Below are 12,237 nucleotides of genomic sequence, written 5' to 3'. Positions count from 1 at the left end.
CCCACCGATCTTCAAAATAAAACACAAGAAATGTTTAAAAAAAAAAACAAAATGTGAACTAAAAAAATAACATAGAAATTAATGATAATCAAAAAATAATAAAAATGATACAGAAAAAAATCTGCTTGATGCTACATATTGAAGTTAAGTCAAGTTTCAGTTTCAATTCAATTTATTTTTATAGTGCCAATTTATGTAATCTCAAGGCATTTTACAATTCAACCAGACCATACAGTCAAAATGATTCAAAGTTTTCTATCTAAGGAAAACCAGTTGATTGCATTGACTCATTGACTCCAAGGCAATCCCTCACACTAAGCATGCGTATAGCAACTGTGGAGAGGAAAAACTCCCTTTTAACAGGAAAAAACCTCCAGCAGAACCAGGATCAGTGTGAGCGGCCATCTGTTGAGGCCGACTGGGTTCAAGGAGACTGAAGCAGACATAGAGAAAGAACCAGAGATACAAAAGGCAACTGTCAAGCGGCTCCACAAGCGCCCCATCCAGGAAACACAGAGCCAGGCAGAAGAGCTCCCAGCCATTTCCATATCAGGGGATGAAGAGAGCACATACAGTCACAGTCAGAGAAAAAGGACCACTCTGAAAAAATGGCCAAGCTCCAACATCTATAAACAAAGGTGTTGATGGCAGCAGCAGCACAGCTGATATTTCTCTCCAGGATGGTGTCACAGCCAAAGAGGAACAGACCAGATGAAGCTACTATGAGAAAAAGCAGAGAGTTGACAGAATTAGGGATTGAACTAACAAATTCTGCAGAGTGGAAGAATAGAGATAGAAAGAAGCATAATGATGAAACAGGGTCCCTAAGTCCTCCAGCAGTCTAAGCCTATATCAGCATAACCATAGAGATAGCTCAGGATAACCTGAGCCACTCTAACTATAAGCTTTATCAAAAAGGAAAGTTTTAGGCCTACCCTTAAAAGTAGACAGGGTGTCTGCCTCACGGACTAAAACTGGTAGTTGGTTCCACAGGAGAGGAGCCTGAGATAAGACTTGTTTAGACATTAATGGCTGTTTTTTTTTTGTTTTTGTTTTTTTTTTTGGGGGGGGGGTGCATGAAAACATTTGCAAGCAATTATTTCAGTTATGGTATTTATATTGGTTTTGATAAAAATATGATGGTATCATTTACTAGGTAAAAAAACATGATAACAGAAAATTACTGGAATAGAGCAACATGGGCAGCAATAAAAGGCAATAAAAGGCTGTATTACAAAAAATATAAACATAAAGTAATGACTGTTTGTTTCTTTATTTTATGTCCAGGTGGATATTACTATCCTTACGGAGGCAAGTTGCTTGGTGTTTTTTTCCTTTGGTCAAATATTTATAGTTCTGCTTGTAAGTGCACTAATAGGTCTGTATTCTCCATGTTAGCTCCTTATGGTACTGGTGTGGGTACTGTGCCTGGACAGGGAGCAGGAAAGCCACCTGGATCAAAACCTGGTAAGGTTGTGGCTGCTAAAGAGACGTGTAAATTGGTAGTGTGAAGTGTTTTCTTTTTTTTTTCTTTTTCTTTTTTTTCATTCCTTAAAGAATCACCAAACCAATTTAATTCAGCAAATAATAAGTTTAGCATCATGTATCTCTGTGGGTTTTTTGCAGGTGCTACAGGTGGAGTAGGAATCCCACTGACCTCAGGAGGCTATCAGGGTCAGTGTTCCTCAAAGTGTCTTTTAATTTTACTTAAACTCTAAGATTTCTTCAGAACCAACAAGCCAAATCATCTCATATTCTGATAATACACGATGCAAACACCTGCAGTAGCAGCCATTCAAAATGGCCCTTCCCAGTCAAACACTATCTGACTGGCAGCTCACTTCTCTGCAACTCCCAGCAAAATCCCCTCCAACTCCCAGCCACTGGGCGTGCATATTTTTTTACTCTGACTCCACCCTTTCACTGAATTACAGGGTCTGACCAGGAGATGATGCTTCTTTTTAGATCTTGTTGTCCACAAATCATAACAGAAAGAATATTTTAGTACAAAGATTGATGTTTAAAAAGGAATTGTAGGGGATCAGCCAGGGACCAGCCAAGGGCCCATCAAGGAAAGTGGGGACATTTTGAATGGCTACTACTAAAGTAGTAAAGGGAAAACCAGAAGCTCAAATACACCATATAAACTGTCACCTTATACCTATAACTGGCTTATACAGGTAAAAAAAAAAAAAAAAAACACATTAACACCATTCAAAATTATTAGGAAAGACAGGAAAAAACAGATTAGGCAATGAGAGATTAATAACAAAAACCCTAGATTTTTAACCTTGTTTTAAAGGAACTCAGGGTGGGAGATGTGTACAAGCATCTAAGTCCAGATTTTATGAGAAAAGCAATTGCAAACCACTTAGTCCTTAATATCAATTAAATATGTTAATCAAACCTTTTAAGTTTGATTCACATTATCTTAAAGCACTTAATGGTTTCTAGCAATGAATAAGATGGAAGTTTTACTCACATCTCTTACCGGTTAGTACTTGGTTAGCACTTCAAAATTAACTTGGTTTTTTTTTAAGATTCTATCAGCAACATTTTAAATAGGTTGTAGCTGTCCTACTGATTATTTTTTTAAATTCTGTAAAATAGATTAAGAATAGTAAAGCCTACAGGAAAGAAAGGCATAAACTAATTTTGAGTCCAGTTTGGACGTCAGTTTTCTGATATTGTTAAAGCGATATTTCGCTGTTTTAAATGATTGGTTTGATATAGTTTTTAAGATTCATTGGAGGGCTTTTTATAGTCCCAAGATTTCTGGCTTTGTCAGCACGTTTAAAACCCATCTCATTTAGGTGGGCACTGAATATAAATCTATGATATTTTGGTCCAAAAACCAAGAAAATTTTAAAACATCTAACTGTTAATGTGGTTAGTACAATTATTAAATGGCTTTACTTGAGTATAGTCAACTGTTACACAATTGTAGGCTGCATAAATGTGGTACTGCTTTATTACTTTGCAAAATCTGAGCATGTGGAAACATCCTTACGTTAAATAGGAGAGGAAAATGGATGGAATATTGGAAAATTATCCAAACAATTTTATTCTGTTAAAATTTGAAGATACGGACAAAAATATGCTCTAAATATCAGTTTACAGCATGTAAATACCACACCAGAATAACCAATCAATTTGCTGTTGTTGGGATCATAAATAGTCAACATCAACGTTAAACCCTGTACTGGGAAGAAACAGAATTTGTATCGAGATTGTACCGCAATCAAGATCTAGATGCTCACTAAAAACCAGATTAATATGCATCTAATCTGTCACGATTTGCTTTGGAAATTTTTGTGAGGACCCAAATGCAGAGGCTGAGAGGCAGGAGTGAGTTCTTTGATAATTTAATGGGATAACAGAGGTAGCAAAAACAGGAATCCAAAAATCCAACATTGAAATTAAACACTAACCAGAACCATGGAGACATCAGGCGGAAACTATCACAAGGAGCCAGGGTGAGACAAAGTAAAAGGGGAACCAGCACTGAGGAACTGCATAAGGAGTGTATTTATGGGAGACTGAAACGAAGAGAGGACTAACAAGCAGATTGGGAGCAGGTGTGAACAGAGCAGAACAGGAAAGGAGCAAGGGAAAAAGGAGAACACAAGAGGGCAACAGAGGACAAGCAAAGAAAAACCTAAGAAACTAAAATAAGTTCAGAACACACCAATAAAGCTAGAAAACAAGGAAAAACCTGGATAAGCTTGAAACGGAAAACTTAAAGAAAACCAACAGAACCAAGGTCGTTACATAATCAGCTCAAAGTTACTAATCTTTAATTGTTGAAAAGCTATTTTCTTCTAATATTTAAGCCTAGTTTGGCAACTTTGATATGGGTTGGTAATTACCGAGTTTTAAAGAGTCCAGAACACTCTTCTTGAGAAGTGGGGATAGAAATATTCCGTCATCATCCTGCCCAGGAAGGAGTCTGGTTCTGTGTACCAGAGATTAATGGGTTTCGGTTCAAAATGTGTGAATCAACCTCAGATAAAATGTAGGTGATTCTGTGAAAAGGCCATCTGAAGTTGGTTCGATAGCCTAATAAGAATGTACTGTAGGTCCTGTATAAAAGGCCATTACTGGAAGCTTAAAAAGGCCAGATTAGGTTAGTGAACAGATGTGCTGTGGTTTCATGAAACTTGTTCATAATGAATATTTCTACATTTGGAGGAAAAAAGGAAAGTTTGCTTGTCGGTATACACCATCTCAACTGTGGAGGCTGCCTTCTGTATGCATGTTTAGTGGCAGGGGGGAGCAATAACAGTGTAGATAAATGTCCCCTGTCAATTGTAGAGGACAAAGTTATCATTCTTCTTCAAGACGGTTAAATGCCATTAGATCAAGACTAAACACTGTTAGCATTAAAGTTAAGGACCATGTAGAACTAATACACAACATTCCCCTGAACACTAAAAAAAAATCCACATAGTTGTCCGGCCCAGTGCTCAGAGTGACAGTTGGTCAGGACATGCCATCACACCACTTCCTGTGCAGGAAATCGGCCAACAAGCTGATAAGTGACAAACGAGGAAGTGCTTTGATGTTGTTTTAGTGAAGAAAATATTCACAGCTTTTCTTTGCATTTGTGCCTGCATTGTTTTTTTAATTTTTTATAGACTGTATATCAACAGCTCTATGAAACTGACTTCTGTTTTTTCTGTAAAACTGCAGTTGGACAGGGAGGAGCTGGTGGAGTGAAAGCACCTAAACCCGGTAATGTAAAATCCCTCACTCTGCCACAGTTATCATTAATCTACGGTATCAGGTTCCCCTTTAAATATTCATAACACCGCAAGCAACAGGTCCAGTCATTTTACCCCAAAAATCTGAAGAATCCTGCTCCACCCAAAAAATGGAAACACAAAAGTGTTAAGCGGGTGTAAATGGAGCAAGGAAACTACAGATAATTCCCGACTGCATGGTGATAGCTGTTGGCAATACCAAGATAACATCAGTTAAGTTTTCTTTTCTTTTTTTTTCTTTTTTTCCAAGAAAAAGGCTCTGCTTGAACCCTTCCCAGAAAAACAAGCTAAAATCTGTCTTGAGGAATTCTTGTATGACCTGAAATGAATCATGTCTTCTCAGAGAAAAACAGGATCTTACTGTCTAAGATAACTGTAAAAAATATAATATATACGTAAATGTCTCAGTCACAGAAAGGTTGTTTATAAGAGTTATTTTGTGTTTTATTTGTTCAGGTTATGGTAACCTTGGAGGAGGAGGTGTATATCAGCCAGGTGAGGATCACAATACGCCATCAGTAATCAGACATGTAAAAAACTGCAAAATACACCTATAATGCAGATGTGTGTCTTAAGACATAAACCAGCTCTGTATTTGAATAAGTTATGTTTTCATTATATCTACTGTAGATGCCCATTGGATTTTTTTTTTTTTTGGGAAAAATAAGTCTCCAACTAATATGATAATACTAATATGAATCTGAATCGGGAGTTACAGGTGGTACAGGAATGGGAACCATAGGAGCAGGAGTCGTACCTGGAGGTGGACAGTACTCTGCTGCTGCTGCTGCTGCTGCTAAAGCTGCTAAATATGGTACAGCTAATTGGCAAACAAATACAGGCTTTGAATAGAATAAATACACTTAACACTGGATTTTTAAAAGGGCATGTGTTAAGTTTAACCATTATTTTGTGACAGAATGTTGAGGGTATTTGGGTTTTATACTGTAGGGGATATAAATAGTTTTTCTGTTTTTCCCTCCCCTAGGTGTTCCATCAGGAGTAGGACAAAGACAAGTTCAAACAGGTACACTATTATATAATCTGTATTTGTGCAGCATCCTTGATGTTCTGTTATGTGTGAGGAACTTGTTGGATATAACAGAATCAGTCTTCCTACTAGGGGTGTCCTGATCTGATTTTAATATTGGATATAGTTCCAATATTAGACAAAAAGCTAATAATCCGAATATATCAGCCTGCATCTAAAATTTCTGATGGAAACACTGTTTCTGTTCAAAGTTTCTGGTTTGTGTTTTCATCCCCATTGTTTTTGACTCTTGATATCTGTTTCAGTAATAATACTTAACATTCTACAGTAGAAAGTAAGTAATAAAAGCATAATGCTTTTAATATCGTATCGGGTCAATATCAGTATTGGTCAATTCTCAAAGCTGCAATATTGTTCCACCGACATGGACCTGTTAATGTAAGGGTATTACAGAGAGAGGATGCCTTTAAACTTTTAGATATGCAGGTCAGTCGGTGTTGTCCATGTCTCCACAACTTCATGTTGGTCAAGTAACGGCTGACATGTCATGGCATCAAAAATAAACTGTGAATAAAGAGGGTGCACGAAGCAATACAAGGATCGATTGAGGGGGGCTTTAATAGAGCTTTATGTGTATATATTTTTATCTTTTTTATTTTTATTTTTATCTTGATTGGTTGTGTATATATATATATAAAACTGTAACTGGAGCGTGTAACAAAAGTAATTTCTAATTCTGATTCTGAATATGTTTTAATATGTGTTTAGAAAAGAAGAAGCTATTTCCTATGTCCTTTAAGGGAAAAGAAAGAATTATATAATAGTAAAAAAAAAATTATAATGGAAACAAAATTAAACATATAAGATCTTAACTAAGGGAAAACTAAAAGGTTCAGAAAGCCATATTGCTGTGGTATTATTGTACATATATCGCCAGGGTTTTGGCTAAAGAAGGGAGGTGTTGGCTAAAGAATCAAAGTTCATATTTAGTGCCTAGATGGACATGTTAATGTAAGTGCATTACAGAGCAAGAAAGCCATTAAATGTGTGGATATGCAAGTGTCATCTGTATCTCCAGAACTTAACAACAGTGGAGTAAGAGCTAATGTAACAGGATCAACATGCTAGTGGTCATAACCATGAGATGCAAGTAAAATGCAATGTTTTCAAAACTCTATCATACTGCATAGCGGATTTTTGACTATAATAACAGCATGAAGTTATTGCTAGTTAAGATGCTTGATTCCAGGTCAAGTCCCAATTCATTGGTATTTCAAGGCAAAGTTGGGTTGCAAGTCTCCTTTGATATAATTACATACATTTTAAATTAATTTAATCTGTAAGCCAGGTCTGACTTGAGTTCGGCCATAAAGTCAAAGACTTGCTTAAAACCATTGCAAACCACCAATTTCAGGTTTTATTTGTGAAATAAATATAAACCATGAATGTCTCTCCTTCCATTTCATGGTTATTTATTTCTTTGTTTTTATATGTCACATAAACTCTCAGTAAAATATATTCCAATTTGTGAGTGTGAAAAGATAATAAATGAAATAGTTTAAGGGTGATTAATGTCACACATGCTTACCAGTGATGAATGAGTGTAATCACACTAGCAGCAGCCGGCAGCACAACCTCCTCATGTTACCCCACAGACCGTGGACAAGCTCATCACAAATAGATACTGTATGGCCCTAATCCCTCTCCCAGAGGTCGGAGGCTGGCGCTGCAGATGGTACAAAAAAATTAGGAAGCTGCCCAACATAACTAAGAGGGATATTTATTAAACTATTATTAAAGTAAATTTAAAAAAGAGGTTAAACTGTACTGCTTACTACTTTTATTAAATTGATGTATGCTGGTTTAAACTAAAAAATTATGGAATTTGGTTATAGATGTGTAAACTCAATAATTTTCCCACCTGTTTATTTATTTTGTTATATCTTCTTTTTTTGTAATATGTTGCCCAGTGGTACTCTGATCCTACACTCATGAAATAACTACTTTTAAAACCTACAGGAGTGGTTCCTGGTTATGGCGGAGGATACCCTCAGCAGTACTACCCAGGTAGCCCTGCAGTTTGCACATTAACAGATTCTCTCAGACAATAAACGTGTGAAATATTCTCAATGCTGTTAAGAAAGTGATGGACATTATGTAACATTCTTTTTAAGTGAATGAAGTGGATGATTCATAATAATTAACAGAAAATTGAGACAGAAACACAATTCCTTATTTTCTGTATAGCAATTAAAGATGTATTAAATGTAAACAAACTCTATATAGAAGTATAAGAATTACTGTTAAGGTTAAGTGAGCGAGGTAGCTCTAGATGTCTAAACATCTGTGTCTTCCTCTAGGTTATTATTATAAATCCTCTTATTTTACAAAAAAAGAATAAACTGCAAGATCAAAATATGTGCTACTGCATTCAGATCAGTCAGATTACGTCTGCTACAGTTGCTCCCCTGTTCTTGATTTACAGTTTCTCCTGTCCACGGAAGAAGTGCAGTGTTGCTTTTTTGTTTAGGCATTTTACCTATGTCACATTGTTGTGTATATGGCTTCAAAAAGCTGCCCAACTTTGATTAGATAAATCTAGCGTAATCATTGCAGCTCCAGTGGGAACCACGCCAGGGAACCACAATCAGTCTTGGAACTTATAAACCACAACTTAAAACACAACAATTCACCACTGCTATACAATTCAGCTGTTTTTTGTTTTTTTTTTATGTCAGGAATGATCTAATATTGATGTTGTGAGTCTCATGCTACATCCCATAGACCCTCAGTCTACACTGATGATGATTAACTCACCTCAACATGCAGATTTCATAGGGATATGACAGCGTTTTCTGACTGATTGTGACTGCAGTATCTACCTGTTTGGAGGCATTTGTTGACTCTGGATAGAGGATGGACTTTTTTATCTCCAGATAGAGAGATAAAATCCCATTTATCCCATTATGCTAAAAATATATGAAACAATGTAAGTTCATAAACTGCACATATATTTCAGAGGTAAGAGGCTATGATAATTTCAAAACCATTTATGTGTAAACCTACTTGCAATCTGATTCTATAGACAGAATTTACAGAATGTGAAACTTATTTAGCTTTGTTGCACCTATTTATAAGAAAGGTTCAGTTACTGACATAAAAAGAGCATGGTCTGCATTAAGTCAAACCTTTCTTAGTGTAAATCAGTCAGTTCTGGCCCGGAAAATAAACTCTGGACTCAATTTGACTCAATTTTATTATTCCTCTAGTTTTATTGTATCATTATTCTTTCAGCATCTATGACAGAACCTGACTTGTTTCAGCCTAGATTATGTCTGTAAACGAACCTGTTTCACATGTTCTTTGTTTTTGATGTTGTTTTAGGTCAATATGCACCTGCTCAACTTAGCCCACAACAAGGTACCAACTTCAACACCTTGCTCTACATTTAATCACACATCCTTTAAAGGTTTCTTTCTTCAAAAGGGTTTGACAGAGGAGACTATACAGAAAAAAAACAAATAACATAGGTGCTCACTCAGAGATGACAGCATTCATGAAATGTGCAAAACTATTAGTACATAAATCTGTAACTGTGACCTTTTATAAGGTAAAGCTTTTTTTTTTTTTTTAAATAGCGATTGGTGGGGGCTAAGTTTCTGAAAATCTAAACAAAAAATATCATTTATACATTGCTTAAATGTTTAAAGAACTGATTAATTTTGTTTTAAAGAAAATACAACTTTTCCATCTACAAACTACCTCAATATTAATTCCACCACTATTTATTCATACCAGCATTATTTTATCTATTTTTTTTCAGTAATGTATTTTAAAAAAAACAACATAAGTTTGGATAAACATCACAAAAAAAGTGCTTTTCAGAATTTTCTTGTCATGATTTCATGGAATTTTACGGTTAGAATTATTGAATTTTGTTTCAAACAAATCAATCTTTATGTGAAAATGCTATACAGCAAACAGTTAACCATCTTATTTATAATGATCTGGAGACATTACACATATTTTAATACAGAAAATAAATGTAATCCTCTATTAAGCTTATTATTTTATATCTTTATTTTTTATTTTTTTAGCCAAAGCAGCAAAATATGGTGCACTGCAGGGCTTCCTTGGAGGAGGAGGAGGAGGAGGCGGAGGTGGTGGAGGACTCTACAGAGGTGGGTTTTAGTCTTTAACCCTCCAAAATTATTAAAACCCCTGATTCCTTGGTAATAAAAAAAAGCCCTCTTAAAAAAACCCTACAACATAACAAACAATATGAAATTACAGTTTTTACAAAAATCATGTGCATCACATTCATCATCTTTTGTAATAAAATTGCAACAAGCCTGTGCTGCAGTTCATCTTTTTTTTTTCTTCATGTTTTTGTTTGTTTTGTGGGTCCAGATTTGAACCTGACAAGCTAACCTATTTTAAACTTTTGATTTTCCTCTCTGATTCTGGAAACTTAAAACACCAAATTCTTCGTCATATTGTTAGTAATCCTTTCAATTTCTGCTGGGTATAGATATGACATGCCATAGACAGAGCCCTGTTTTTGTTTGCTCCCCTTTAAAAAGTAAAAAGGACATAGTACATACGGTATTTAAGGTTGTTTATTTCAGTAAGTCACTGAATGGCAGTAAACTTTATTAGAGAGAACAAGGAATTACATCTAAGGACACAGCAAGGAAAAATGGTCAAAAATCCTTCATTTAGTACCGTCCAACCATATAAAATGTTATAGGACAGCACTGCGGTGTCATTTGAGTTAAACTTAATTATAAAACACATAACAAAGACAGGTACCAATATCTATAATACTGATTATTTCCTAAAGTGTTTTTTTTTTCTCTCTCTCCTGTGACTAAATGTCACATTAAAGGCTAGATTTGCAGCATGACATTAATTCATCTTAATGCAACCGGTGTGAAAAGCTCTGCAGATCACAGCATCAAAAACTGTAATCATAACATGGTGGGTTATGTGAACCTATTCCCCTTTTCCCTGTAGGTGGCGCTGCAGGATGCCAGGGTAAATACTGTGGGAGGAGGAAGTAGACGGTCCCCAGATCCAGTGACCTCAAGAAACCATGGTGCTACTGCATGATCTAGAATGTACATTTTATATGGAAACAATGCCCGATTAGACAACCTGTAAAGATGTTCGTTGTTGCTTACTTGACTTCAATGTCTGTTTTTCTACAAACCCACCGACCCAGAGTTTTGTACATGTTCTGTTATGAACATATGTTATAGATAGTGCCTTTAATTAATCATTTATGTGCTCCAGTTAATCAGCTTTTATTCTCTGTACTCCACCAAAGGGGGTTTAGAAGTGTTTTGTGTCATTGTGTGTTGCTGCATTAGACTTTGTGTGAGTGTGTTTCGTATTGTGAGGATCAGTCTGATCTTTCTGCTTTAATCCCCAAAACAAGTGGATCCATCTCACCTGTCTGCGCAGAGCTCATCGCCTTTCGGGGGGGAGTGTTGATTTGGTGGAAGCTCGCCCGAATACTTCATCAAATCTGTCCAATCTCTGCCCCCCCCCTTTTCCTCTGCGACTATTTTTATCCATGCTGAGTGTAAAGCAGCAGGAGATTGCTCGGGCCAACCCATCTGCTCTCTGAGATTTTGCTGATTCCTGTTGCTGCAAAGTGAAGCCGTCTCAGCACTTCTCTGTTCTCTAAATGAAAGAAAGCTAAACACAGTCAAAACATTTCTTCAGGCTTTACAGAAGGGAAAACATTTGATTAGAAGTAGGAGTTAGTCTGACAAGTACTTTATGTGTGGTTGAACATTGAGTGAGCATTAGTGTCATTTATTTGTTAGGACTAATAGCTGTATTGTTATCAGGAGAGCATAAAACAAAGAAACATCCTTTTGCATTTATCCTCTGTCACTAACTATTATCACAAGCTTTGTTTATTGGGGGAGGATGTGTGTTTATGTGAGGCATAAAATCCTCTTGTTTATTTACTTGAGCTGCTTTTATCGAGGCTTTATTGACCAAAGGTTTCTGAGTGCTGTTGCCGACGTGACCGCATCTCTCCATGTGTAACTATGTACTGTATTTTTAACTAATTTTGATGTTAGCCAGCTTCAGTTCCTTCAATCGAGGCTGCGTGAGAGCTGTCTTTGAGCCTCGCCTGGATAGACCCTGTTGTATGTGGCGTGGGATGCTCTTCATCTTTATTTAAAACTATTTTTAGAAGGAGGAACAGTGTGGTTTTGCACTTTTTTTTTTTATGATCTCCACGACACATGTGACTCGATCCCAGACATCCTGGCAATGTATTTGCTTTAACAGATACCAAAATAAAATGTGTTTAAAGAAGCTTTCTTCTTCTTTGTTTGATTTTTAATGACTGAACAACTAAATTTATTAAAACCATCCACTTTTTTTGTTGCCTCAAAAGTCTTTTTTTTTTTCTGGTTTTTTAATCTAATATATTTGATTACTTTTCAGCAAAATCAAGAT

The 12,237-nt window shown here is 36.1% G+C and overlaps 2 protein-coding genes across 2 annotated transcripts in view; both read left to right on the top strand.

The window, feature by feature from the left end:
* Window positions 1–12,237, top strand: part of LOC107088311 (elastin-like) — a gene marked incomplete at its 3' end in the record, with an annotated part of 100,368 nt that overhangs the window by 69,331 nt on the left and 18,800 nt on the right. The window lies entirely within an intron of this gene.
* On the top strand, window positions 1,242–12,093 carry LOC107088317 (elastin-like). The gene is made up of 11 exons (XM_015380422.1): window positions 1,242–1,311; window positions 1,399–1,467; window positions 1,627–1,674; window positions 4,693–4,734; window positions 5,220–5,258; window positions 5,482–5,577; window positions 5,752–5,790; window positions 7,774–7,821; window positions 9,139–9,174; window positions 9,852–9,935; window positions 10,771–12,093. Exons 1-11 carry the CDS (start codon window positions 1,257–1,259, stop codon window positions 10,815–10,817), a joined length of 603 nt encoding a protein of 200 aa, XP_015235908.1. The 5' UTR covers window positions 1,242–1,256; the 3' UTR covers window positions 10,818–12,093.

Source organism: Cyprinodon variegatus, unplaced genomic scaffold (genome assembly GCF_000732505.1).
Source record: "Cyprinodon variegatus isolate N-32 unplaced genomic scaffold, C_variegatus-1.0 Scaffold213, whole genome shotgun sequence".
Classification (NCBI taxonomy): Eukaryota; Metazoa; Chordata; class Actinopteri; order Cyprinodontiformes; family Cyprinodontidae; genus Cyprinodon; species Cyprinodon variegatus.
The sequence above is the reverse complement of the archived record's forward strand: the minus strand, read 5'-3'. Positions and strand labels throughout refer to the sequence as shown.

What these genes read in the sequence shown, in the direction of transcription:
- LOC107088317 (XM_015380422.1), top strand. Translation starts at nt 1,257, where the DNA reads ATGACTGTTTGTTTCTTTATTTTATGTCCAGGTGGATATTACTATCCT. An exon ending in ACAAAGACAAGTTCAAACAG is followed by an intron (nt 5,791 to 7,773) that starts GTACACTATTAT and finishes TAAAACCTACAG; the next exon opens with GAGTGGTTCCTGGTTATGGC. An exon ending in TCAACTTAGCCCACAACAAG is followed by an intron (nt 9,175 to 9,851) that starts GTACCAACTTCA and finishes TTATTTTTTTAG; the next exon opens with CCAAAGCAGCAAAATATGGT.